Source organism: Mesoplodon bidens (assembly GCF_964165515.1).
Source record: "Mesoplodon bidens genome assembly, chromosome: 4".
Lineage (NCBI taxonomy): Eukaryota > Metazoa > Chordata > Mammalia > Artiodactyla > Ziphiidae > Mesoplodon > Mesoplodon bidens.
The window spans coordinates 148,066,165-148,093,635 of record NC_138160.1 but is presented as its reverse complement, the minus strand read 5'-3'; the positions used below and the strand labels follow the sequence as shown (position 1 = coordinate 148,093,635).

The 27,471-nt window shown below is 56.3% G+C and overlaps 1 protein-coding gene across 7 annotated transcripts in view; it reads right to left on the bottom strand.

Moving 5' to 3' along the window:
- PTPRS (protein tyrosine phosphatase receptor type S) overlaps positions 1 to 27,471 on the bottom strand; it is a 102,609-nt gene that overhangs the window by 8,010 nt on the left and 67,128 nt on the right. For 2 of the 7 annotated variants that reach the window (XM_081233483.1, XM_081233484.1), the window contains exons 7-26: positions 24,941 to 25,210; positions 22,869 to 23,450; positions 21,683 to 21,816; positions 21,291 to 21,435; positions 15,537 to 15,842; positions 13,961 to 14,154; positions 11,590 to 11,707; positions 9,362 to 9,970; positions 8,812 to 8,909; positions 7,946 to 8,199; positions 6,967 to 7,060; positions 6,646 to 6,861; positions 6,000 to 6,157; positions 5,470 to 5,481; positions 5,178 to 5,290; positions 3,611 to 3,658; positions 2,323 to 2,420; positions 2,121 to 2,244; positions 1,361 to 1,536; positions 1,162 to 1,281 (exon numbers count right to left, since the gene is read on the bottom strand). In XM_081233483.1, the coding sequence (XP_081089609.1) occupies positions 1,162 to 1,281; positions 1,361 to 1,536; positions 2,121 to 2,244; positions 2,323 to 2,420; positions 3,611 to 3,658; positions 5,178 to 5,290; positions 5,470 to 5,481; positions 6,000 to 6,157; positions 6,646 to 6,861; positions 6,967 to 7,060; positions 7,946 to 8,199; positions 8,812 to 8,909; positions 9,362 to 9,970; positions 11,590 to 11,707; positions 13,961 to 14,154; positions 15,537 to 15,842; positions 21,291 to 21,435; positions 21,683 to 21,816; positions 22,869 to 23,450; positions 24,941 to 25,210 (3,869 nt within the window). The remainder of the gene's footprint in view (positions 1 to 1,161; positions 1,282 to 1,360; positions 1,537 to 2,120; positions 2,245 to 2,322; positions 2,421 to 3,610; positions 3,659 to 5,177; positions 5,291 to 5,469; positions 5,482 to 5,999; positions 6,158 to 6,645; positions 6,862 to 6,966; positions 7,061 to 7,945; positions 8,200 to 8,811; positions 8,910 to 9,361; positions 9,971 to 11,589; positions 11,708 to 13,960; positions 14,155 to 15,536; positions 15,843 to 21,290; positions 21,436 to 21,682; positions 21,817 to 22,868; positions 23,451 to 24,940; positions 25,211 to 27,471) is intronic. The other 5 variants (XM_081233486.1, XM_081233485.1, XM_081233487.1 and 2 more) reach the window with 5 other exon arrangements.

The window sequence follows — 27,471 nt, the reverse complement described above, 5'->3', positions numbered from 1 at the left end:
AGCTACCATATGATCCTGCAATCCCACTCCTGGGCATATATCCAGACAAAACCCCAATCCAAAAAGATACATGCACTTCTATGTTCATAGCACCACTATTCACAATAGCCAAGACATGGAAACAACCTATATGTCCATTGACAGATGAATGGATAAAGAATATGTAGCACATATATACAATGGAATACGACTCAGCCATAAAAAAGAACAAAATAAGGCCACTTGTAGCAACATGGATGCAATTAGAGATTACCATACTAAGTGAAGTCAGAAAGAAAATGACAAATACCATATAATAGCACTTATATGCAGAATCTAATGACACAAATGAACCTATCTACAAAACAGAAACACACTCACGGACATACAGAACAGACTTGTGGTTGCCAAGGGGGAGGGGGTTGGGGGAGGGAAGGAGTGGGAGGTTGGGGTCAGCAGATGTAAGTTATTATATACAGAATGAATAAACAACAAGGTCCTACTGTATAGCACAGGGAACTATATTCAATGTCCTGTGATAAACCATAATGGAAAAGAATATGAAAAAGAATGTATATTTATGTATAAACGAATCACTTTGCTGTACAGCAGAAATTAATACACTGTAAATGAGCTACACTTCAATAAAAAAATTTTTTAAAAGTGCCCCCAGACATTGCCAAATGTCCCCACTGAAAACCACTGATGTACAAGAACACACGGAACCATGTTATGCACAGCAGCCATCAGTTAAATATGTATCTAAAGACTCCCCCTGCCCCAGTCTCGACTGCCCACTGTGTCTTCCATCCAAGACTGGAAGCCCCTTGAGTGCATGGCCAAGACCCTGCCAGGAACCTGCCATAAACCCAGGCTGGGTGAGGCCAGAGAGCAAGGAAGACCTGGTGTGTGGGGCAGGATGACTGATGGCAAGGGGACAGCAGGTTCCCTGCTAAGGAGGATTCTGCTGGTTTGTCCTCCTGCTGTGGCTGGAGACAAGAGCTGTTCCCCTCTGAGTCTCAATGTCCCCATCCATGAAGTGGGCCACCCGAGAATGTGGTCAGCCTGGGTCAACATGGTTTCCTCTCTGTCCCATGGGGAGCTCCCAGGGCAGAAGCTCGTCTTCCTCCTCCACCCCCATCACCCCCTCCCCAGAGCCCCCAGTCCCGGCCTGGGCCCCACCTTGTGCAGGGAGAACGTCCGCACGCAGAACGTGGCCAGCTCGATGGTGTCCAGCAGGGTGACCTGGATGAAGCCATAGGTCTCCGTGCCCCTGTTGGGCCAGTACTGATCACATTTGATCTGTACCAGGTAAGAGAACAGAGGTGAGTGTGGGCCGGAGCCGACTGAGGGCTTGGGGGCCACAGGGTCCAGGCCTCACCCGTGATTTCTCCTCTAGCCGTGTCATCATAACGATGGTAGCGGAGCGCTGCTCCCACACCATACGCCAGAAGTCACCGAAGGTCTCGGGCAGCGGCCCCTGCGTGGCAATGTATGCATTCTGCCGCCGATAGCCATCCACGTAGTTGGCGTTGATATAATCGCTGCCCACGATGCCTACGGCCGGGGTGAGAAGCCAGAGATCAGTGGGGCCACTCTGTCCTTCTAGGCTGGTTCCACCTGGTCCACCACTTCCCACTTACTGGAAGCCCTCCTGGACTGCCCCAATCTGTCCCCAAGGAAATCGTGCGGCATGTACTTCATGGTTTCTCCACCTCAACACTATAGCCATTTGGGGCCACATCATTCTATGCTGGGGGCTGTCCTGTGCATTGCAAGTTATTGAGCAGCATCCCTGGCCTCTATACCCTAGATACCACTAACACCCCCTTCCTCTAAGCTGTGACAACAAAAACATCCCCAGACATTGCCAAATGTCCCGAGTGGTGGAACTGCCCTGATGAGCGTCACTGATGTAGAGGAGTAGATGGAAATATGTAATGGACAGTGGCCATCAGTTAAATACATATCTAAAACTTCCCAGTGGCTTCTGACTAGTGTTGGACCAGGCCTCAGTCTCCCCACCTGTCTCCTAGCTAGTCCACTCTGGCCTGGCCCCGTGGCCAAGAGGAGGCATGGGGTCTATGCACTCTCTGTGGAACGAGGCTGGGCATGATGGAGCCTGGGGCCCCGCGTGCTACCTTCAATGGGCTGGAGGATGACACGAGAGTGGTCATAGGCGATGACGTTGGCATAGCGGTTTTTGGGCTTGTTCACTTCCAGGTTGGAGTGCTCCCACGTGAACTGCTGGCCCGGATCGATGGACTGCGGGCAAGGGGAGGCAGGGGGTGTCAGGGTGGGTGTCTGTGGGCCTGGGAGAGTGGGAGGTGGGGGCCAGCTCACCTCGTACTCCTGGGAGAGCTTGAGGCTATCGTTGGCCTTGAGGCGTTCTGTGTGCTCCGCCATGTCCGCGATGGGGATGGGTGGGTGGCTGAGCATGCCTGCAGGAAGAGAAGACCCAACAGCGGGGCCGGTCACTCGGGGGCCAGCCCGGGGGCCGGCGGGGAGGGCGGGGAGGGGTGCTCTACAGTGTGAGTCTGCGATGGACGAGCTGCAGTTAGAGGGAGTGGCGGGGAGGGGAAGGTTCAGGGCAGCCCCCGCGGGGGCAGGGACCCCAGGCCTGCGGGGCTGAAGGGGGGAGCACGAGGCGGCGGCTCTGGGCTGAGCCCCAGCTCCCAGTGCCCCCCGCAACCAGCTGGGGATGCAGGGGTTGGGGGAGGGTCAACCCGCCCAGAACTTCAAGCTCCTGGTGCCTCGTGGCAAGAAGCAGGCAAGTGACACAGAGATGAAGAAGCGGATGCAGCTGGCCGGGCTTTCGGAAATACCATCCCTGGGGCAGGGGCGGGAAGCCGATACCCCTTTCAGCCCCTTGGGGATCAGAGGGACCAAAAAGTCCTCTGCCAGGTGGAGCTGAGTGACCAGGGAGGGGAGACACGGGGTATGTGTGTCTTGGATGGTGGGGCAGCTGCCACGAACCCCTGACCTCTGAAGGCTCATTTTCTCATCTGGTACATGGGATGGTGACGTCCCTTATCTTTGGAGCCCCCGGGGAGGGTGGTTGGAGGGCGTGGGGTGGGCCTGGCTCTTTCCTCCCCATATCTGAGCCTGCCAGACCCCTGTCCTCTCCTCTCCTGGGGCCTGGTGGCCACGAATGCGCTCACACATTCGCTCTGCAGCTACAAGGAGGCTGACAGCTATGCGCCAGCACCGAAGCACTGGTGTTAAACCGATAAAGACGTGCTGAGCCAGTTGGTGAAGAGCTGTCTTTCTGAGCCCCTGCGTGTTCCCCGCGACCCCGGGTGCTGCCCCAGAGCCCACATCTAAGGGGTCTGAGGCTGGTGTCCATTTGACTGGTGGGTCCCCTATCACATGGGCGATACTTACATGTACATACATGTCTCGCCTAGACTCCTGCGCTCGCTCGCTCGCTCTCTCTCCCCCCCCTCACACACACACACACATACAGAGTCACAACCCGCGACCTCAGGGCCCGGCAGACCACCCCCCTCCCCCTGCCGAGAAGCCAGCGCAGAACAGGTGGGCAGAGAGAGAGGAGGCGGGATGGAGAAACCAAGGATGAAAACAAACAGGCGCGAAAGGAAGCTAAGAACAGAGAGACACAGGAACTAACTTTCAAAGTGAAACCCCGGCTCCCTGAGGGGGCTGCTGAGGCCTGAATCTGCAGAAACAGCAAACAATAAATAAATGAAAACACGCAGGGAGGCCACCTCCCCCCGCCCCTCGCTGGGTGCACGCACAGCAGCCGGCGGACAGACGCAAAGGGCAGAGCAACAAGTGAGGGACACACGGCCGCCTGGGCCCCAACCAGAGAACCAACAGCAGCTGCTGTGCATCCCTCTGGCTGGACATCGGCCAGTCCTGATTTTCAGCTGTGACTTCGGAAAGATCCCAAAGTTTTAGGTTCTTCTATCAATCAACATGTCCCCCCAGACCAACCTGGCCTTGGATCCCCTGTTGGGGTCAGCAGAGGGGATTTTGGAGGAGAGGCAGGATGGTGAGGGAGAAACTTGGGGGCAGGGGAAGGACATACGGGCCCATGCCAGGACCTTTAAGGAGGACAGCACCAATCACTTAAACATACACATTTAAAATCCTCATTTGGATGGAAACAGAATTGATATAAGCTGGTCCAGAGACAGAAAAGAGAAGGGAGTACATTAGGGGTGCCATGAGACCTTTCATGATCTCTTGTGGAAGACTGCAGCCATCAGTTAAAATAAATGATCAAAATCCTTGTTTGGATAAACATGGAACTAACATGAGACAGTCCAGCAGCAGAAAAGAGAGACAAATAAATATATTAGGAATAGCATGCAAGGCTATATGCATGAGCCCTTCAGGAGGACTGCAGCCATCAGTTCAATATAAATGTTTTAAAATCTCCATTTGGTTGGAAAGAGTTAATATGAACGAGTTCAGAGACAAGAAGTGAAGAGCTGGGCGCAAGCAGAGAGACAGACGTTACCATGCTGTGAGCTCATAAGGAGAACAGCAGCCATCAGTTAAATTAAAAATTCCTTATTTGGTGAGAAGCAGCTGGCATGAGCCCGTTAAGAGGGAGGAGGTGAGGGAATGAGAGGATCACGGCACATGAAGATGATCAAGGGCAAGGTCCTGATTCAGTTCTCCCACCAAGCATGGCAGGCGACTCGGCTGAATCCTATTAACCTACAGGGAACTAGAAAGAGGCAGGGAGAACATGAGCATCTGCGGCCATGGAGGGGAGAGAGACAGAGTGTGGTGGAGGCGGAATTCTTACACCTTGCTAGGGGCACATCCCTGGGGATTGGGAGAAACCCTAACACCCACCACCGAGTGGCCTTAAGACTAGAGGTGTGAACAGAAGCAGAGCTCTTTCTGTCAGAAGAAATGAGGATTCAGCAAAGTTTTGCTTTTGTCTTTGTCTGAAGATGTCCTTTAAGCTCCCAGAGAAGACAGCAACCACCAGTTAAATGCAACTCTTCGAAAGCCTCCGTTGGTTGTAAGCAGAATCAACCCATGACAGTTCCAAGCCCAGAGCCACGGCGGAATTTGGGAATTAGGAACTGAATCGTACCAAGCACAGTTCAGTGGGGGCAGTCCTCGGGATCCACCGAGGTGGCAGCTTCCTCTCTTCCTATGCTACCTCTCCCCTTCCCCCGTCGCTGTCGTCCCTGGCACCTGGGATCAGCACATACCTGGCGTCTGGAAGTTAATGCGTCTCATTTCCACGGGGTCCTTGGGGTGGTGGGGGGCGAGGTCGGCATTGTTCAGTAGGCATTTGGTGCGGGGCTCTGAGTCCTTGCGTTTACTTTGTAGGAGCAAGCAGACACGCGAACATGTGACCCAGCTGCGCGCAACTGGGGTTCCCACGACCACGCACAGACACGTGTGCAATGGCTGGAGCAGCCAGGCACCCGCTCACCCAACAGGCACGATGCCACCCCAGTTCCCCTTCCTTGGCCTCCGAAGGGCAGGACCAGTTCTTACCTGTCAGGCTTACTGCTCCCGAAAACAGACATAGGTGACGAGGTGGGGGGGAAAGAAGACAGGTGAGGGTGTGCTGGCCATCAAGGGCCTGTTCTGTGACTGTGGGTGGCTTTCTTTCCCTCTCTGAGTCTCGGTCTCCTCCAGAAAATGGGGCTAATCCTTCCTGCGTGGGTCCCCCGCCACAAGGAATAACATCTCAGCCCTCTCTTTCTAAGCTGGGACGTGTCCCACGTGACCTCGTTAAACTGGACAGAGGCAGCCCCCACCCCAAATCTTGCCGAGTGGAGTGCGAGACTTAAGAGGAGTCAAATCACTGGCTGGGTTGGAACACTAGCCCTGCCATTTCCCAGGCTGTGTGACTTTGATCAGGTGGCTTAATTTCTTCGAGCCCTGGTTTCCCTGTCTGGACCACACAGGGCTTCTGCGATGATCCTCTGAGATGACCGTTCCCCGCTGGATCTTTCCAGACCCCCCTCCTTTTTTAGGAAGCCTTCCCTCCTGTCAAGTGGGGGGCGGGGCAGGGGGCTCACTTCTTATAGAGCAAGATGGCAATAACGATGCAGATGATGAAAACCACAGCCAGCACGGGCCCGATCACCCAGATGAGCCCCTCCTCGCCGTCCACAATGGGCTGCGGGTCTGGGTTATCCAGCTGGAAGGGGTCTGAGAAGGGGCTTGCTGCAAATGTCTGCAGGAATGGGGTGGGGGGACCTCCATCAGTGCCCGTCCTCCTCACGGTGGCCACATGGGTCTTTCTCAAACACAAATCCATGTCCATCCCCTACTCTAAACCCCCCTACAGCTCCCAAGAACCCTGACCCTGGTGGCCTGCATGGCCTGGCCCTTGCCAATCGTCACTCTCTCCCTTCCTCACTCTGTTTCAGCCACTCTGAAATCCCTTTTGCTCCTCTTGCACCCCAGACCTTTGCACATGCAAACTGTGGGATGCCCTTTCTTTACCGAACTCCTACATATCCATCAGAGCCCTAGTTCCAAAGTCCTTTCCTCTAACAAACCTTCCCTATGGGATACTCTCAACCTCAAACTGTTCCCTCTGCCCAACTCTGACCACAGTTAGGAGGATCTGTATCTGGTTCTGAGGTCAGGGCCCTAGGGACTGGCCTGCCTCACTCAGGGGGTGTGGCTCGATATGGGCAGACACCATTTGGGACTTACGGGTTCGCTCTTCTGCAGCACAGCAAGCACAAAGAGAACATATCGGTGGCCAGGCTCCAAGCCCCTGTTGTCAAAGCCACCGTACTGCTTCTGGTCGCCGGGATGGAAGGTGGGTGGCAGCACTGAGAAGCGAGCCGCGATGTAGGGCCGGGGCACCTCCAGCTGGCGCGAGTGCCGCAGGCTGCGCCTCTGCAGCCGTGCGATATCCTGGATCAGCTGTGGGAACAGAGATGTGGGCTGCTCAGAACCTGGCTGGGAGCAACTGGGCTCACGAAAGCTGGGACATGTCTGGGCCCCACTGGTTGGGCCCCAGGCTCTTACCTCCTCCAGGTCCATTTCCTCTGGGCTGCCCAGCGGGGTCAGGAACTGGCCACCACGAGATTTACGCAGTGGCACCATCACAATGAAGTAGTTCCTATCAGGAGATGGAATCATGGGGGGTTGTCTACTAGCATGACCAAGGGATGCTATCTAGGGCTGAGCTGGGGAGCCGCCCCTCTCTGAATCTTCCCTTCTGCTCATACAATGGGCATATGGCCCCAGTCACATAGGACTATAGTTCCTCATTCAAGCCTCCAGGCTTCTGATGATACTGTACCTTTTGCCTAGAAAGCCTACCCTGTGCAATTACAGTTGACCCTTCAACAACATGGGGGTTAAGGGGGCCAACCCCCTGCACAGTCAAAAATCCATATATAAGTACAGTTGGTCCTCTGTATCCATGGTCCTCTATCTATCTGTGGATTCAACCAGCCGTGGATTGTGTAATACTGTGGTCTGTACTTCTTGAAAGAAATATGCATACAAATGGACCCATGTAATTTAAACCTGTGCTGTTCAAGGGTCAACTGTATATTTCTCAAACTCCTATACATCCTTCAAAACCCCAGCTTCCATGCCCACAGTCTTGTAATTCTCGATTTTTCCCTGTTTCCCAGAGTCCTCCTCTCCTTACTGGGGACTCTCAGCCCTGGTGCCTCTCACTGCCACACCATAGGACTGAGAGTGTCTGTGTCCAGCTCTGTCTCCCCACCAGTCTAGGAACCTAGAACCAGTAGAAGGTCAGGCATATGGGGGCGTCAGGGAATGCTCAAGGAGCAGACACGAGGCCATATTTAGCGACAACATCTACGAGAAGCACTGGACCTTCAGGGGAATCACACGGGGTGGGGCTGATGCGATCTCTGTTTTACAGACAGGTGAGGAAACTAAGGCACAGAGAGATCAAGCGGCTGGCCCCAGTCACAGAGCTGGCTGGTGAAGGGGTGCAAGATCCCTGAGGGGGGCGAGTTGAGCTTACTGGACAGGCACAGGGCTCTGGCCGTCGGGCAGATACACCACGATGTAGCCATCGGAGTCAGGCTTGGGGGTCACGCTGGGTTTAGAGCTGAGCAGGTTGAAGGCAGTCCAGGCAGTGACCGTCTGCTGGAGGCCACCCAGGCTGCTGCCGCGGTTGGTCAGCACGAAGTTGTAAAAGGTGTTGGGCTTGAGGTGCGTGATGAGCTTCTTGGTGGTGCGGCCGTCCACGTCCAGCGTGAGCCCATTGTACTGGATCTGTGGGACGGGCCAGCTCAGCAGGGCTCTGGGTTGAGCCCCTAGTCCTGACCGAGCCTGGATCCCAGACTTAGCCCTGACCCTGCCAACTGTGACCCCAGACTGAGCCTCAATCCCAGCTGAGCCCCAATTCTAACAGAGCCTTGATCCCAGACTAAGTGTTGACCCCAAACTCAGCCCCAACCCCAGACTGAGCCCCGAACCCAGGCTGAGCTTCAGTCACTGCCAAGTCCTGGTTCTAAGTCCCAGTCCTTAAACAGCCCTAATTCCAGATTGAGGCTCGAGCCTAGACTGAGACACTGAGCCTGAATCCTAGCTGAGCCCCGATCCCAGGCTAAGCCCCAGCTCTGACTGAGCACTAATCCCCTACTGAGCCCCAAACCCAGACTGAACTTCAACCCTTGGGACTGATCCCAGGCTAGGCCCCAATTCTGACCGAGCCTTGATCCCAGACTAATAAGTCTTGACACCAAACTAAGCCCCAACCCCAGACTGAGCCTCGAGCCTACCCGGCAGCGAGTCCAGCTGACCCCCAACCCTGGACCCAGCCCCAACTCCAGACCAGGCCTCAACCCCGGCCGAGCTCCACCCCGACTCATCGGGAGGCTGCACCTTGTAGGGCGTGGGTGAGTGGTAGTTGTCGGGGAACTCCCAGCTGAGCAAGACCGCCGTCTTCATGATCATCTTCACCTTGAAGTTCTTGGGCGAGACTGTGCCACGCAGCAGCAGGTGGGAAAGAGCAAAGGAGAGGTCCCGTGAGTGCTGGGGGGCGGGGGGAGCGGGGGGGACGGGGTTGTGTGTGGGGCGACCCAGGCGCTCCCTGTCGTCCGCTGTGCCCGTGGCCTTACTGCCTGGCCCTGGCCCGGCCCTGCCTGTTCCAAGTCCCTGCCACGGGAGACGGCGCAGCTGGAGAGAAAAGGCGGAGGTGGAGGGGGGTTGGGGGGGACAGGGTGGGCTGGGGGCGGTGGAGGGGGGCGGCGGTGCCACCTAGGTGTGTCCCACCTTTGCCAACGCCGGAGCCTCGGGGTCTGGACTGGCCTTGAGCATCCACGAGGAAGCAGAAAAGTGACCACTTACCTGGGCGGGGGAGAGGGAGGGGGCTGGGGTGGGGGTGGGCGCGAGGCCCGGTCCGGCTCTGGTGCGGGGATCACCGCGCGCCTACCTTGGTCCCGCAGGAACGTCCGGTAGCGGACGGGGGGGCTGTAAGGGCCGGGGCCGCGGCGCGTGTGGGCCCGCACTTGGAGGTCATAGGCCGTGTCGGGCTTGAGGCCCTGCAGCGTGAGCACGTTCTCGGCGCCCGGCTCGGCCGCCGCGGGCAGCTCGGTCTCTCGGGCGGGGCCCAGGGCGCCGGCCTCCCGCACGGCCACCGTATACTTGACAATGGCCCCGTTGCGCTCGGCGGGCACTGGTGGCAGCCAGCGGAGCAGGACTGTGCCGGCGGAGGCGTTGCCGGCCGCCTCGAGGATCTGTGGGTGGCCGTGGGGCGTGTCCTCGGGGATGCTCAGGACCTCGGCCACCTCCTCGCCCAGGCCGCCTCGGCTCCGGGCCGCCAGCCGGAACACGTACGTGGCGCCCTTGTGCACGCCCGACGCAGTGTAGTGGTCCTCGGTGGGCGGGAACTCCAGTGTGGCCAGGGGCGACGAGTCCTCGCAGCCGAACTGCAGGCGATAGCCCAGCACCTGGTCCTCGGCGGTGCCGGCTGGGGGCTCCCAGCGTGCCAGCAGGCTGCCCTCGGGGGTCTGCTGCACCGACAGGGTGGGGCGGCCCAGCACTGTTGGGGGAGGGAGGATACAGGGCCGGGGTCAGCCTGGGAGCACAGGGGGAGATAGCCATTTTTTTTGGCCACACCGTGCAGCTTGTGGGATCTTAGTTCCCTGACCAGGGATTGAACCCAGGCCCTCCGCAGTGAAAGCGTGGAGTCCTAACCACTGGACCGCCAGGGAATTCCCAAGGGGTTGCCATTTTTTAAAAGCGGTCTTGGGAAGGCTTCGCTCAGAAGCAAAGACTTGAAGGAGGTGGGGGAGGGAGCCGCGGGGAGGTCTTGGGGGAACAGTGATTCAGGCAGAGGGAACAGCCAGTGCAAAGGCCCTGAGGTGAGACTGTGCTGCGTGAGTGCAAGGAACAGCGAGGAAGCAGGGGACTCAGAGGACCCGATAAACGAAAACATCAACAGATGTCACAGCAGGCCCGCATCTATGTTTCTCCTTCTTCTGTTAGTACGTCACTCAGCTCTTGCCTCATTTATTCACCCCTTGCCTCCTGCCGGCACCTGATTAATATCCATGGAATGTAGGAGTGTCCAAAACCCTGTCCCTGCCCCCATGGTTCTCACCGTCTGGGTAGTGATCAATGTGTCAAGGCCCTGAGAAGCCCTGCAGTGCTGAAGCTCTATATATGAACAGGCTTCTCCACTGCAGGACTTATCAGGACTTTTAATGGATGGTGGTGTGAACAGTCACAGTGTATGCAGCCGGTTCTGCTTAGCAAGCATGGCTCTAACGTAACGTCCCTGAGAGAGGACAGCAGATCACAGGAAGCTTCCTGGAAGAGGTGACATGGGCGCTAGAGGACACAGAGACTAGGCAGACGAAGGGAATGGTAGGGGCATGGGCTGGCAGCAGTGTGGAGGGGTGCTGTGTCCAGCTGGGAGGCCTTGAACATCAGGCTCTGTGGTCAGCAGTGAGGCATGGAGAGTGCAGGAAGTGGGGTGGAGGCCATGGGGGCCTTTGTTCCTCTAACACACCAAGCTTGTTCCCTCCTCTGAGCCTTTGCCCAGGCTGTACTCTCTGCCTGGAATACCCTCTCCCCTTACATTTTCATGGCTCTCTCTCTCTCCTCACTCAGCTATGTTTGGCTGGTGAAAAAACAACCTCTTGGGACTGATGGGAGGGGCCTGAGGGGGAAACTGAGGCAGGGCTGCCAGGAGAGGAGGCTTCAGGGTGCAGCGGGGGAGACGGGCACACCACCCTGAAGTGACAACCCGCCTGGGGTGATCAGAGCTGGGATGGGGGAGGCACGGGGTGCTGGGGGCAGGAGGGGTGCAGCCTGACCAAGACTGTGGCATGGGGGTGAGTGGGAAAGGCTTCCTTAGGAAGTGCTGACTAACCAAAGACCCAAAGGATGCAGAGGAGACGGCCAGCCCGGAGAAGGGTATCCAGGCAGGGGGAACAGGTGGCAGAGGGTGAGGAGTTAAGAGCTGGCTGTTAAAGGTTTCCATCTGGCTAGAGCTGAGCGGGGCTGGACCACACTGGGTCTTAATATGCTCTGGAGCAGCCCCACACCTTTGCTCTCCCTGTTCCTCCTGCTTGGTGCATCCTCCCCCCACCAACAGGGGCTCAAGAACTCTGCAGGGATGCTCTGAGGGCAAAGGGGCCATAGAGGGTCTCGCACCTGCTCCCTTGGTCACTACCACCTTGGGTTTACTGCGAGCGCCATCGCCTTTCATGGTGTAGGCGGCTACCGTGATGGAATAGGCGGTCTCAGGCTGCAGGTTTGTGATGATCATCTCCTGCGGGTGGGGGCAGGGGTGGGGAATCAGTGACACAACCAGGGCTGCCCACCCTCCTCCCCAAGCTAGGGACAAGCAAGGCAGACACGGGGCCCAATCTGCGGGCAGAGACGTGCACCCGAGCTCATGCACAGACCCCGACACGTAGCACGTCCATGCTGACATGGGCACACGTGGTATGACATCTGTCATGGATCGCCTGGATCAGTGCAGTCCCCACCCCTCTGGTCCCCAGCTACCACTCTTGCCCCACCCCCGTTCTGTCCTCCCTGCAGTGAGTCAGGTCTCCAGGGCTCTGGTCTCCCCGGGGACAAAAGCCCAAGTCCTTCGTACCACCGGAAGTCCTCTGCCGCGCACGAGGCCCTGCACGACCTGCCCCGTCCCCTCCCTGCCCTCACCTCCTCCCTCACTCACTCTGCTCCAGCCACACGGGGCTGCCTTTCTATCCCTCCTCCAACCAGATATGGTCCTGCCCCAGGGCCTTTGCACTGGCTGTGTCCCCCCCAACCCGACCCCTGTCTCCACTACATCCATTGTTGTGCCGGAGATTCCTTATACCAGCTCTTGAAAGCCAACAGTCGAATTTTCAGAAAATTTGCAAGCCACTTATTAAATAGCCGTTATTATAAATGAAATTATATAAACGTACGATCAAATAAATAGTAAAAACAAAGGTAATTACTCAAAACCCACCCCTCCGTCATTATTTTACCGCGTTTACTATTATCTGTGTCCTCGAGATTATTCTATTCTCTTGTATCTGTGCAATACAAATACTACACAATGACGAGCTACCACAAATCTGGTAGGTAGCTTGAAATCGACATGGTGGGAGTATTTACACCATGGAAAAGGGCAAATGCTACCAGTCAGGATTGCACCCACCCAACAGCTGGCTGTTCAATCATTTACACCACTATCTGTGCCCCGTCCCCACCAGAGCTGTAACTAGACACGTATTTGTGCCTTGTTCCAAGTAACATCCGTCTCCCCTGAACCGTGACCCCAGGAAAACGGGCTCAGGTGTGTCTTGGTCACCGCCGCATCCACGGCACCTCGCTCAGGATCAGCAGGTGCTCAGTAAATCACTGCTCATTCAGTGAAAGAGCACCCTGACCCTCACACTCACACGCGTGTCCATGTCTCCCATACATGCACACCCACAAACATGTCCGGCATGCCCGGGAGCTCTGGGGTGGCCCCAGGTCAGGAGCATAGGAGTGGGGACAGGATGCACAAACAGAGGGTCTCCTGCCCCTGAGCCTCACATTCAGTCCTTCCCAGGGTCTTAGTGGGTTGGAGGGTCTGAGCAGGAGCCATGTGGGAACCTCCCCCAAGACTGGGGTGGGGCGGGGGAGAAGCAGAGTTACTGGAGTGGGTGGGGCCGTGTCAATTTAACATCGGGCTTGGGGCTGTCAGAAGAGCCTGTGGTCCCTATCTTAGGGGCAGAAAGACAGCCCAGAGAGATGCAGCGACTTGCCCAGAGCCACACAGCAATCCTGACTCTGGTTCAGGGCCTCCTGCAGGCCTCCTTTCCCACCTGGGGCCCACTGACCCCTCTGATCACTTCAGGGCCAGAATGAAGGGGACACTTTGGCCTAAGAGAGAAACTTCGAGGTCAGGAAGGGCTGAGTCAGGTGACAAAAGGGTCAGGCTAGGCTGGAAAGTGACTCAGTTTGGATCTGCCAGGCCTGGGTGCAACAGGGGAAGCTGTGGGCTGGAGGGGGGGTGGTTAACGCTGTGAACAGCTGGAGCAAAGGTGTGGTGGAGAAGACCCAGGCCGGGAGCTAGGCTGGAGGAGGGAAGTGGGAAGGCAGGAGGCCAGCGGAGTTCAGGGGCCATTCAGCTAAGAATGGATACCTCCGTGGTCCCCAGCAAAAAAGCCCACGTGCCTGATGCAAAACCGAGGCTGCCAGCTAGCTCCAAGAGGTAACTAGGTGTGCATCGGGGGCCCAGGGGAGGAGACCCTTTTACAAGGGGCGTGCGGGGGATGGGGTCACAGCACTGCACGGCCCGCCCGCGGGAAGAGCACTGGCAGCGGCTCGGGGTGGCAGGGGGACACTACTTACATATTCGGCCGTGTCGTCCGTCTCCCACTGAGCGCGGGAGGAGGCGGCAGGGGAGAGAGGAGGAGGTGAGCGGAGTAGCCAGAGAGAGAGAAACACAGAGAAGCAGCGAGAGGGCGGGAGCGCAGGGGGCCCGGGGCCCCACCCCCCACCCCACCACCAGGCCCCGCCCCAGAGCCCCGCCCACCTGGGCATCAGCCAGCATGATGTCCTTGATGCGCGGCGGCCCTCGGGCCTCAGCGCCCTCCATGCGCACGTAGTGGACCTGGTAGCCGCGGATCTGGCCGTGCTGCCGGCCGGGCGCGGGTGAGCGCCACAGCACGCGAATAGCCGTGGCGTTGAGCGCCTCCGCCTCCACCTTCCGCGGCGGCGCGCTGGGCACTGGCGGGTGGGGGGGAGGGGAGGGGAGGGGAGGGGCGGGCGGGGCCGTTACTGGGGTGCCCAGCCCTGCCCCGGGCAGCGCCACTGACCGATGCCAAGGTGCCGAGTGACTGCCAGTTATAACCCGGCGCTCTGAGCGCTCACCGCTGGCCCGGAGGGAATACTTCCTTCACGCTTCCCACAGCCCGGGGAGGGGGCTCTGACGGTGCACCCCATTTACAGACGGGCAACTGAGGTCCCCCCAGAGCCTAGGTCACCTGCCCAGGGCCACAAGACATGAGTGGGCCGTGCATGCCCCACTCTAAGAGGTTTACCCACACTGCTTCCAACCTCAGAGCATCCCTTCTAGATAGGGGTCCTTATGCTCCCTTTACAGATGGGGAAATCAAGGCACAGAGAGTTGATCCCAGGACCACAGGGTTATCAAGAGGCAAAGCTGGGATGGGAACCCGGGCAGTCCAGCTGCACGCTCCTACACATTCCAGGGTGCAGCCAGCGCACTCTGCACTGGAGCATTTTTTCAGCCAGCCCCCAAGCTGAGAGCCCTCGCCACCCACCCCACCCCCACCCCAAGGCCTGGCGTGAAGAACCGCTTCATTTCTTCCCCATGGTTAGGACAAAATGTTGGGGCTGCCAACCGAAACTTCCAGGCCAATGGCTCAGAAAACAGCTGGTCCAGGTTTCCTGCAATTTTATTGGGGAAGCTGCCTGCTTCATTTTGCCCCATGCCCTCAGCTTCTACTGTGTGACTAGCGTCTTAGAACTTTCTAGCTCAGCTACGGTGGGAATATTTACAACACAGAAATCGGCCAGTGCTACAAATCAGTCTCTATGCCCCAGAGAGCTGGCGGTTAACCACATCAGCACGCAATCTACCTACTTTCTAGGTAGGATAGCTCAGACCCAAGTAGCTCCAAATCTCAGGTTATCCCTAGAGTCTAAAAAACCAGGTTCCTGGGGTGAGGGACCATAATTTTTGTTGCAAGTGCTGCTTGCTGTTTCCTACACTCCATTTCCATGGCTTCCACCACCAGACCAAAATTCAGGGCTCCCTGCTTAACGTTCCAGGCCCAAGGCTCAGAGAGAAAATGTAGCCCGGAAGATCCAGAACAGAGAATTCCAAGATCAAGGAGCCCGGGTTGGCTTGGGGAGGCTGATGGCCACTTGTCTCCTTCTCCTGATTATGGCTTCTATGGTTGGCTAAAAAGTTCATTCGGTTTTTTCCATAAGATCTTACTGAAAAACCCCGAAAGAACTTTTTGGCCAACCCAATACCTTCTGACCACCAGCCAGCCCAGTTTTCCAGGGACAGAAGGCTCCAAGGCAGGGGCCGGGCTGGGGCCTGGGGGTCCCGGGGGTCCCAGGCCGGGGCCAGTGCTTACCGTCCTCGTCGGTGCGGATGACCACGGGCGAGCTCTCGGGCCCTGGTCCCACCTCTGTGTGAGCGATGGCCGTGATGCGGTACTCCGTCCACTTGTCCAAGGCCTCCAGCAGGATCTGGGTGGTGGTCGGGGGGATGCCGTTCACCTCCTTGGGTTGCGGGTCCTCTGAGCCCAGCGGTCGGTAGCGGACGCTATAGCTCACCAGGGCCCCGTTGTGCGTGTCCGGCGGCGGCGGGCGCCAACTTACCAAAATGGCCGTGGAGCGCGTGCTGACACATTTAACGTCTTGAGGGGGGGCTGACGGTTCTATTGGAGGGGGGGAGAACGTGGGGGTGGGGAAGGGAGGCGGGATGGGCGGGGAGGGGGTGGGGAAACAAAAGATGGGAAAGAGAAAATAAAAAAGAAGATGATAACAAACAAAACAGAACCAAACCAAAGAGAAGTCGAACCCAAAAGAAGCGGGTGTCAACCAAAGGTGAGATGGGCGGGTGGGTGGGTGGGTGGGTGGGCGGGCGGGGATGGGGGCAGAGAGGGCTGGCCAAGAACGCTGCACTCACCACATGGGGCTGCACTTGGCACACAGTAGTTCTTAGGGAGAGGGTAGCCACAGTCCCCAAGGAGCATATGCACGTATGCTGTGCACCGTGCCAAGCGGAACATCAGTAAAAGCCCCATTTACTGGGCACCTACTATGTGCCAGGCACCATGCCAAGTGGCACAGCAGTAAAAGCCCCACTTACTGGCACCTACTATGTGCCAGGCATGGTGATAAATGAAATAGCAATAAAAGTCCCCTATACTGGGCACCTACTATGTACCAGGCACCACGCCAAGTGGAACAGCAGTAAAAGCCCCATTCACTGGGCACCTATTATGTGCCAGGCACGGTGCCAAAACAACAGTAAATGTACTTATTTATTGAGCACCTACTGTGTGCCAGGTATAGCACCAGGAATACAATGACAATAAATGTACTTATCTATTGAACACCTACTGTGTGCTAGGCACTGTGCCAGAAGAATAGCAATAAAAGCCTCATTTATTGGGCACCTACTATGTGCCAGGCACCGTGCCAAGGGCTTCACAGAATAACAGTAAGTGTACTTATTTAGTGAACACCTACTGTGCACCAGGCACAGCACAGGAGCAGAATGACAGTAAATGTACTTATTTATAGAACATCTACTGTGTGCTAGGCACTGTGCCACAGGAATAGCAAAAGCTCCATTTACTGGGCACCTACTATGTGCCAGCCACTATGCCAAATACAAAAGCAATAAAAGCTCCATTAATTCAGTAACTACTATGTGCCAGGCACGGTGCCAAGGGCTGCACAGAATGGCAGGTGAAAAATCTACTTATTGAACCCTACTATGTGCCAAGCACCATGCCAAGGGCTTCACAGAATAACAGTGAAATATTTATTGCACACCTACTGTGTGCCAAGCACTGCGCCAGAAGAATAGCAAAAGCTCCATTTACTGGGCACCTACTATGTGCCAGGCACAGCACCAGGGATGGAATAACTGTAAGCACTAATTTACTGAGTACCTACTGTGTATCCGGGGAATAGCAGTAAAAGGTCCGTTTACTGGGCACCTACTATGTGCTAGGCGTGTCTCTAAAAGCTTCATAGGTTAACAGTAAGAGCATCTGTTTACTGAACACCTGTACTGCCAGGGACCCAGAGGGCAACCCTGTGGTTACTTCTTGGCCTCACTTGCAAAGAAAACAATGTCTGAGTCTTGAGCACCTACTGTGTGCCAGTTAGCATGCCAAGGGCTATACAGAGTAATAATAAAAGCCCCTGTGTATTGGACACCTACTGTGATGGCACTGGGTCAGGGCATTACAGGTAACACAGCCCACAGTTAGCACCTACTGTGTGCCAAAGTTTTAGTAACTCATAGTTCTTCTGTTTTGAGCCCCTACTGTTCACCTGATGCCAACCTAAGCCCACTGCAGATCAATAGCACGTCTCATTTATTGAACACCTACTATGGGCTGGTCACTGCAACAGCCCTCTGAAGATAAAAGTAGCCGTTGCAAAAAAAAAAAAAAAAAGTAGCCGTTGCCATTTATGCGGCACCTACTGCATGCCAGGCACTGTGCTAAGGTCTTTACTGAAACAGAAAAACAGTTCCCACATATTAGGTACCTACAACATGCTAGGTACTATACTAAGGACTATGTAGAACATTAGTTCTCATTTCTTAACAGGGCCTACTGTGTGTCAGGCCCTGTTATTTCTGGATAACAGTAATAGTCCCTACGTTTTAAGCGTCTGCTATGTGTCAAGCACCTTATATAAAAATAGTAATAGTTCTTACTTATTGAGCACCTACTGTTTACACACACAGTTCCAAGAACCTTGCAGACAACAGTTTCATGTTTGGAGCAAAAACAAAACCATGCTAGGCCCTTCCAGACTGACAGTGGCTCCCATCTGAGCACCGACTATGTGCTTAGCACCAGGCCAACCTCTTTAAAGTGCCACTTATTGAGCACTTACTGGATGCCAGGCACTGTGCCAAGGGTTTTGCAGAGCAATCATCGTAGCCCCCATGTTTCGGGGACCTACTGTGTACCTGGCACCAGGTTGACCTTGTTACAAGCTACTAATAGCTTCCATTCATGGACTGCCAACTCTGTGCCCAGCACCCTGCCGATCCATATTTAGACTGAAAATGGCAGCTGCCATTTATGGAGCACCTGCTGTGTGCCAGGCAGCATGCTAAGGACTTTGTTAGATAACAGTGATACTCCCCATATATTAAGCATGAACTGTGTGTGTTAAGGGCTTTATGGAATATCAGTAATAGTCTCCATGTGCCGAGCACCTACTATGGGCCAGGCCCTGTATTAAGAGCATTACTGATGATAATCCTCATGTTCTATACATCTGCTGCACGCCCAGCAGCCTAGGCCCTCTGCAGACTCAAAATACGGCCCACTGATTGTGCCTCATTTAATTCTCATGACCCTCTTACGTGGCTGGAACTAGCACCCCTCCACCCCCCCTCCACGTCCCAGGTGGGGAAATGGGTTTCAAAGCCCACCTGGTTTGCCTGGCATTCTTTTATCATTGGTTGTATAGCTACTGGGTGCCAGGTCCCACCCGTTCTGGGTGCTCACCTCCCATTTTACAGGTGAGGAAACTGAGGCCCAGAAAAGGCAAGTGGCCTGCCCAAGGGCACATGGCGCGAGCCAGGCCTTGAAGCCAGGCTCAGCTGCTGTCCATGGGCTGTCTTGGTTGAGGCTGGGAATTCAGACCTCAGCCTGTGCCTTTATCAGCTCAGGCCAGCTGAGGATGGCTGGAACCACACCCTCTCAAATGCCCATGACCCTAGAGCCCGCCTTGTCTGGAGGGAGGCTCAGAGGGGTCACTGGCCTTGCTTGAGGTCAAGGCATATAGAACCTTCACCATCATGCCAGCCGCACTTACTCACTGCATGGGTTTACAGACCACTTACTATGTGCACGTCCCATCCTAGGGTCTGGGACCCAGAGATGAATCAGAGGCCCCCATCCTCAAAGACATCAGGCTACCAGAGACCCCAGAGGCCACTCCAATGGCTTACTGCAACCAGAATGACTCTCTGGCCTCACTTAAATCGAAACACTGGGGTTCCCTCCTCTGGAAATAGACACTTGGGGGTCCCCTCCCCCATTTCTTGACCAGCCACCCCAACCAAAAGTGCCCGGGGGGAATCAAGCAGGAGTGGAAAAACCAACCGAGGAATGTGCCAGAAGGAATGGATTCGCTAAGAAAGGGGAAGGAAAAATAAAACCAAAACCATAATAAAAGAAGAAACAACGATGATGGTGATGATGATGAGAAAAAACATAATAAAAGAAAGAAAGACGCCTTCCAGAAAACTCCCAGTCTGGTTACCTACCTTCCACTCTTCAACTGCTAACTTAAAAGACTTTCTTACGAGGGAGGGAATGGCGGAGTGCTGAGCTACAAGGCCAGACCAAGCTCTGGGTGGGTCTCTGGCCACGAGCGGCCGCGTAGCCCTGCTCCGGCCCCAGTGTGGGCACGCTGCAGTTCCGGGTTGGCGCCGATGAGGCAGGAAGGTGGGACGGTGTCTGGGGAGACCCATGGCTGAGTGGTCTGGCCTCCACCTACCCTTGAGTTCAGCCTAAGAAGCCCGCACTCCCCGGGGGGGATACGCCTGGCCCTGCGTCTCGGCTGCCAGTTCTCTCGGGCCCCACCCGTCTTGGGGTGCGAAGTGGGGAGTCCCTTCTCCCCCACTCCCTGTCCTGGGCCGCCCCGGAGGTTTGGAGGTTCGCGTGGCTGGGCCAAAGCCGCTTTCTCGACGACCTTGGAGGCCGCCTCCTTCACAATCCGGCCCAACCTGCGTGACTTGTCGGGAGGGTGGGGGGCAGCGTGGATGCGCACACGGATGCGCGGTGTGGGAGGGGGAGGGGCGTGGTTCCGGATTCCACGTTCCTGGGCAGATGTGCCTCTCGACAGCGGGGTGCAGAGTTTAGGGGACTGAATTTGGGCTCTGGACGGTCTGCACAGCCCAGAGCTGCTGGGGCACATGGGGCACAGGGTAGGGGGCACGCAGGGTGGGCCGTTTTTGTGAACCCGCTGGAGACCAGCGCGTACTCACCTTCGCGGCACCTGTGCCGGTCTCCCACGTGGCCGCCCAAGCCACAGGACACCCTCACTGATCGCCTCAAGCACAAACATTCCTGTGAGTTGCGGAGCGCTCGGCTCGGCCCCGGTGGGGCGGGGAGGAGGGGAGGGGGCCGGGGGTGACAGTGGGGTGCTGTGTCTCCAAGTCCCCTGATCCCAGCGGCTCAGACACCCCAGCCCAAGTTGCTGTCACTCTGGACTGACCCGTGACCCGCTGTGTGCGCACGCCCGGGGGTGGGGGAGGCGGGGGCTTGAAGGTTTGAACACTGAGGCAGCTTCCGGAACAAGGCCTGGGGTGGCTACCCCGTGACTGACTGAGCAGGGGGAGAGGAGAAGAAGAAAGGCGGGGTCACGGCGGGGGCCACTTGGGCCAGACTGAGCACAGAAGAAGGAGCGGAGGGAGGAGGGGGAGGCAGGGAGGCGGCGGTCGGAGGGGCCTGCCTAGGCCCTGAGCTCAGAGCAGGCAGGGAGGGCACGGCGGGCGCCACGGTGTGGCCCAGAGCCAGCTGCAGTGTCCTGGCCAAAAGGTGACTTTCTGTGACAGGGAGGCCAGGCGGGCACAGCGAACAACTCCAGGAATTCGAGGGCCCTATGTTTTGGGGGTCCTGCGCTTCCCCCAGAACCTGGCATCAGCTCGGACTCCCCCATGCCCCCGAGCCCCTGGCGATGGGGACCCAGTCCTGGGGCAAGAAGGGCCATCTGGGGAGGTAGGATCATCTCTGCATCCTCTGCTCTCTCGGAAGGATGGGGTGTGAGCTGTGACCCCTCCAAACACCTGTGAGATGGGCGCAACGTGGCCATTCCACTAACCCCAAAACCAGAGGAGAAAGGCAGAGGAGAGAGGAGGTGCCATCAGTGAAACCGGCCATGGCTGAACCCCAGGGAGATGGAGAAATTGGAGCCTGTGGGGTCCACGGGTGAGCCCCTCACTGCACTGGTGGGGGAACCAAGGCGCAGCATGGACGCAAGCGCGTCCGAGGCGGAGGAGCGAAGCGGGACGGGCAGAGGCGCCCCCCACCCTTGCGCAGGCCCCGCCCGGGTCAGTGCGCAGGCGCCGGCCAGGTCCCCACCCACGCAGGTCAGGACAGGGTCCGCGAGACACCTACTGGACTGCAGCGTGCGCTGCCGCACCACCGAGGTGAAGGCGCCCAGGCCTTGCGGGGAGCGCGCCGCCAGGCGGAAGGCATATTCGGTGTTGGGCTTGAGGTCGTCCACCACGAAGGCCGTGGCCGGGTCGAAGGTCCTCCCGACCTGGGGGCGAGGCGGGGAGAGAGACGGAGATGGAGAGGGACAGAGAGAAACCAGAGAGATACAGACACAGACCTCAAGAGTGATGGAAATGGAGGAGAAAAGAGTGAGTGGTGGAAAAATTAGCAACGGACAGGGGCAAAGAGAAGGGGGGAAGAGAGACATTCCGGCACAGGCTCGGGGAGACAAGAGAGTCGCCCAGAGCGGGAGCCGGGGGCGAGCGCCAGCCCGCCTCCCCCCGCCCACGCACCTCTCTGCCGTGGTCGCCTTCCCGGAAGAGGAGCTCATACTTGATGATGCTCTCCTGCCGCGGGGGGCTCCATGAGAGCCCGATGCTCGTCTCCGACTTGGCCTCGGCCCGGAAGTTCATGGGCTGGCCAGGCACTGCGGGGCAGGGGCGAAGAGGACTGGCATTGGGGGGAGGCCTGGGAGGGATGGGCCCGCATAGGGTATCCAACCCGCCAGGTTCCCATTCTCCCAAAAAGGGCCCCGTGAAGCTCAGCACCACCCTAAAAGGAAGGGCTTGTTAGGCTCTGGATGCTTCTGGAGTGTTCTCCACTGTTCTTATTTCTCTTATTTTCCCAGGAACCCCCTACCGCCCCTTGTTGTCAGCTGCCCACCCCAATCCCCCCATCCTCTCTGCTGCCAGTGGGAAAACATTTTAAAAAATCCCCTTCTCAACGCACCCCAGCATCCTCCCCATTCCCCCAGTTAAACAGAAAACTGGTGGGGACCATAATTTGGAATGTGGATCTCCACCCTGTATCTGATTTACGGCAGCAGAGTTCCAAACCTCCTGTCCCTTTGCTTGGGCAGCTGCCTGACTCTTCCTGGATTTGAGGTTCCAAAGCCTGAGTCCATAAGAAAAAGCCCAGAAACCTGCAGAGAGCTGGGGCCCCACGCACCTAAATGCTCCACATCCCTACCCCACGTCCTTCACCCCAGCAGGTGAGAGACCAGCTCACAGACTTCGGGTTAACACACTATTATTTCAAAATGGGCGGCATGGATCCCCCCAGAGACAGCAGTGAACAGGGGTTCTCAAACTCAGAGATGGATGGGAGCCGGGGCAGTTAACAGAGAAGAGGGAGGCGAACGGAAACCACACCCCTTTTCTCAGATGCAGCCGGCGGCGGCATCTATCTGGATGCCATCGGATGACCGATTGTAGCCCTATGGGCTTGCCAAATCGGATTTTTCAAGGGTAGCCAGAAATCTGGGTTTTCTAGGACAACCTCCCGCTTTGCAACGCTGGCGTGAAAATACTTTAAAGCACCAGGCAGGCCAAATAAACCACGTGGTGGCTTCCAGGTAAGATCGGCCAGCTGCATGCTGGGAGACGCATCACCGCATGGCTGCCTCCTTCCCTCTGGTGGGACAGCCCCGAAACCTGCTGCCCCCCCACCAAGAAGCTGTGCTTCCCGCGGGCATCTCACCTCCCTGCTGTGTCTTGACCTGGATAGGGTCCGAGAGGGGCCCATCGCCTACGGAGGTGAAGGCCAGCACGCGCACAGTGTATGTCTCGTCCTCCAGCAGGCTGCCCACGGTGGTCAGCAGGCTGTCGTCCACGTTGTGCTTCTGCCAGTTGCCCACGGGGTGCTCGGGCTCCATGGTGTAGTAGACCCGGTAGCCCCGGATCAGGCCGTTGGGTTCCACGGGTTCCTCCCACTGGATGATCATGGTGGTGGCGCTGAGCATGCGGGCCTGCACGTTTCGGGGTGCGCTGGCAGGGGCCTGCTCGCCGGTGCGGGTGACCACCGACTCGCTGGGCGGACCCTGGCCGATGGAGTTGACAGCCGACACCCAGATCTCATACTCCGAGTTGGGGCTCAGGCCGCCAATGCTGTAACGTGTTGTGGTGATGTCCTCTTTGATCTGGTAGGGCCCGTCCTGGCTCTTGGATTTATATTCAATGACGTAGTAGGACACGGGGTCTGGGTTGCCAGAGTCCCACGTGATGGTGATGCTGGTGGCTGTGTTCTCTGTCACCACAGGGGTCCCAGGGGCTTTGGGGAGAGCTGTGGGTGGGAGGCAAGTTCACACATCAGGCACGCTGGCTGCAGACCCCAAAGGCTGTGTGACTTTTAGTCACACAACTGCCCTCTCTGAGCCTTCATTTCCTTGGTGGCAACCATGGGCCTAACGACCCCTAGCCCACCATCTATAGCAGGTGTTGGCAAACTACAAACCAAGGGCTGGCACCTGGTTTTGTAAATAAAGTTTTATCAGCACACAGCTATGCGTATGTATCGCTGCTGGCTGCTTTTGTGCTATGATGGTAGAATTGAGTGGCTACAGCAGAGACTAGATGGCCCATAAAGCTGAAAATTTTTACTTAAAAAAAAAAATTGGCTGTTTAAGAAAAATATTCACTTCTAAAGGAAGCAGTGGTGGCCCCTGGGCTACAGCTCTTCTCTGTGCTTTACTCTGCTTCACTCTGCTCAGCCACAGGGCCCTTCTGTCTGTTCACACTTCACACTTGCTGTTCCCTGCCCCTGGAATGCTCAGATGGCCAGATGGCTTAAGGCCACCCTCACCACCCTGGCTAAAGGTGCCCTTGCCCAGTTCTTATCACTGCTTGACGGTACGTCATGACCAGGTTTGTATGTTGTCCCCACCAGCAGGGACTGAGGATGGTTTACAGTGTGTCCCCAGCACCCGGATAAAACTGTGACTTCTCTCCCACTTGTCCCAAGATCTCATATCACACAGGCCCCAGGAAGCATGCACCAGAAGACGTTCAATCCCTCAGCAAAATGACCAACACACCAGCTGATGCTGACACTTTCTATGGCCCTAGGGCAGGGCTTGGCAACCTTTACCTGCAGAGGGCCACACAGTAAATCTTTTCAGCTTTGCAGACCACGTGGCCTTTGCTGAGAATCACTCAGCTCTGTCACTGTAGCCCCAAAGCTGCCACAAGCCAGGTGTGAACAAATGGGCAGGTGTCAATAAAGCTTTATTTATAAAAACAAGTGGAGGGCCAGATTCAGCCCATGGGCTGTAGTCTGCTGGCCCCTGTTACAAAGCTAGAAAAATTATTTGGGGTCACCCTCCTCTGAATCTCGCCACAGACTTGAGACATCAGGTGAATCTGTAATCCCTCCCCACCCCACAATGCTCTATCTCTCTGAGTTTTGCACAACCTGTTTCCCTTTTCAACTTTTAGTCTTTCCCTGACCTAGCTTTCCCGGGAGTTGGAACCTTTATTCTGCGGGTCTGAGAGTTGCTACATAGTCCCCATCACTGCTCTAATCAGTCTGCATCATAGCTGCCGGGCTATGTGTCATCTCCCACTTTGGACTGTGAGCCCAACAGAGCAAGACTGGGTCTCGTTCCATGGGGCCAGGCCCAGAATAATTTGTCACCAATAAGTGTTTGTTGACTGTCCTCTTCACAGCCAGGAATGACTGAATCCTGAAGAGTAACTCAGAGGTTTTCCACCCGTACCCCCCACCTACATATGAGGGCTGACCTGCCTCCCCCATGCCCCATGGCCCCTGCTTACATTTCACCGTGATCTGGGCCACGGCCTCGATGACACCCAGGCTGGACATGGCCACGCACGTGTAGTTGGCAGAGTCCTTGACGTCTGTGAGTTCCAGCACGTTCCGGCCCACGGGCATGTCATCCTCAGGCGTCAGGTCCTCGGCCCCCTGCATCCACTTGACGTATGGCATGGGCGAGCCCACGGCCACACAGGTGATGTTCACGTTGCCACCTGGCATGATCTCGTGGCTCGTGGGCAAGATGGAGAACCGTGGAGCCACGCGGCGGACTGGGGAATGGGGTGGGTGGGAGATGTAGGGGTGGGGGAGGGGAGGGAGGGGGAGGGGAGGGAGGTGCAGGGGGTTGTGGGGATGGGGAGACGGAATGCAGGGAAGAAAAGAAAGAAAAGCAGGAAGAAAGAAAGGAAAGAAAGAAAAAAAGGAAAAAAAAAGTGGAAAACAATTTAAATATAAACGGCTGTTTCCTTCCCCCCAATTGAAACTTTTTCTTCCAAATGAAAGAAAACAACAACAACAAAAAAAATTAAAAAACCAAATTCCAACACAAAGAAACCAAAACTTCAAAGGAAAGTACTTCACAAACAATATATAGAGAGATATATCGATATATAATAAAAGAGACATGAAGCATTATTCCATAGCAACAGGGTTTCAGAGACCAGAGTGGCTGGTCCACAGCACAGTTAGGAACACAAAAATTTATCAGCCGTTTCTCATCTTTGCTGACAGACATGGCTTTGGGGAGCAGCCCCTCCGCCCGCTCTCCCAACTGGGGAGCTTCGGAAGATTCGGGCTGCAGGGGTCGGGGGGCTCTGGGAAGGTTGGACGGGGCGGGGTGTGTGTGTGGGAGGTCATGGGAAGAGTTGGGACCAAGAGGCAGAGGGGACCAGGATGTCGGCCCCCCATCCTCACTCCCTCTGGTGACCCAGGGGCCCCGCCCACTTCCCCGGGGGGCCCTCAAGGAAAAGATGAGAAACTCTAATGAAATTTTTGTGGTTTTTTGGGTATAGAAACCCTTCTAAAAGCTTCTGTCGGATCTGACAAGTTTCCATTGATAGATGCAGCTCTCAGAATCACAAACAGCATGCAAAATAGGTTGGTTGAGAGAGAGGGACAGAGAGAGAGAGACAGAGAGAGAGAGAGAGACGAGGGAAAGAGACAGAAGGAGGAAAAGAGAGGTTAATGTGAAGAGGCCTGGATCTCAGGGGCCTTTAGTGCATACTCACGGAGGAGGGGGGGACCAGAGAGAAGAGATAGATGGGTCCAGAGAAAGAGAGAAAACAGGAACACAGAGAGGGAGGGACAGAGAAAGAGAAAGGAGGGGGGAGGGGGCCCACTTCAATGCTGCATATTAATTCTAGATGTGACCCAATGTGACATGTCACATTGTCACATCACAGCCCTGGCAGAATAAATAGGATATTAATAATAATAATAATAAACGAGGGAATGAACTTGAACGTTGAGAAAACAGGGACATGTTCTGTGCATTTCTTAGCAGGAAGCGAATGCAGCCTTCTGTCCCAATCTTGCAGACCATGAAGGCAGCAGGATGCATTTCGGGGGCTCCATTTTCGGAAGCTGCATGGGGTTCGGGGGGGAAGGGGCGAGTGCTAATGGACACCTGAACTGCCAAGAGGCACGGCTGCCCCGTCGGAGATGTTTCCCTGCAGTGGAAAGGACTTGGGTTAGCTAGTAAACCCTTCTAGCCAGAAGGAGCTTGTCCCTGGCTTCAAGGAGCCACGTGGACGTGGCCCCAGCTTTGGGCAGTTCAAGGAGTCTTGTCTCAAACTGTGGAGATGACGGATCGGAGGCTCAGCAAGGCTAAACAGGGCCACCAAGTGACTTTCGGCAACCCAACCTGCCTCTAATTTTCACATGGAACTGCGGTTGCAGCCGCACCCCTAAGGGGGTCGCTGTAGGGGTGTCTGCCCTGTTCTACGGAGGAGGGGACTCACTCGCTCTCTCCCTCTCTCTCTCTCCATGGGTTCCAAGCTGGAAATCTCAATCCCAGTTCTCTGAATCCCCGCTGGAGAGAAGGGGGAGCTCCGTGTGGGCGGAGGGAGGGCCAAGAAAGCTGGCAGCCCTTCGGAAAAGGAAGCCCCGCGAAAAGTCCAGGAGTCACGCTGGAGACAGGATGGAGGAAGTGGAAGGTGTTCGGCAGGGGGGAGGAGGTGGGGTGGGCAGGGAGGGGAGACAGAGGGGCCATGCAGACAGACTGGGGGTGAGGGGCGGGGCTCTGAGATGGGGGAGCGGCTCTCTGGCAGGGCTGGGTGGAGGTATCGGGGGAGAATGGGGTCCGGCCAGCCAGCGGACGCGGTCCAGGCCAGCCGCCGGCATCCACAGCGAGGCACGAGTGGGATGCCCAAACGCTGCGTTGTCATGGAAACGGAACACAATGGGGGATGAGTGTGAGGGAGCTAATTAATCAAGGACAGAAAACGGCATCGACATCCAAAACAAAACCAGGGCAAACAAATGAAAAAACAAAGTGGGGTGGTGGGGGGAAATAATCCAAAAAACCCAACCA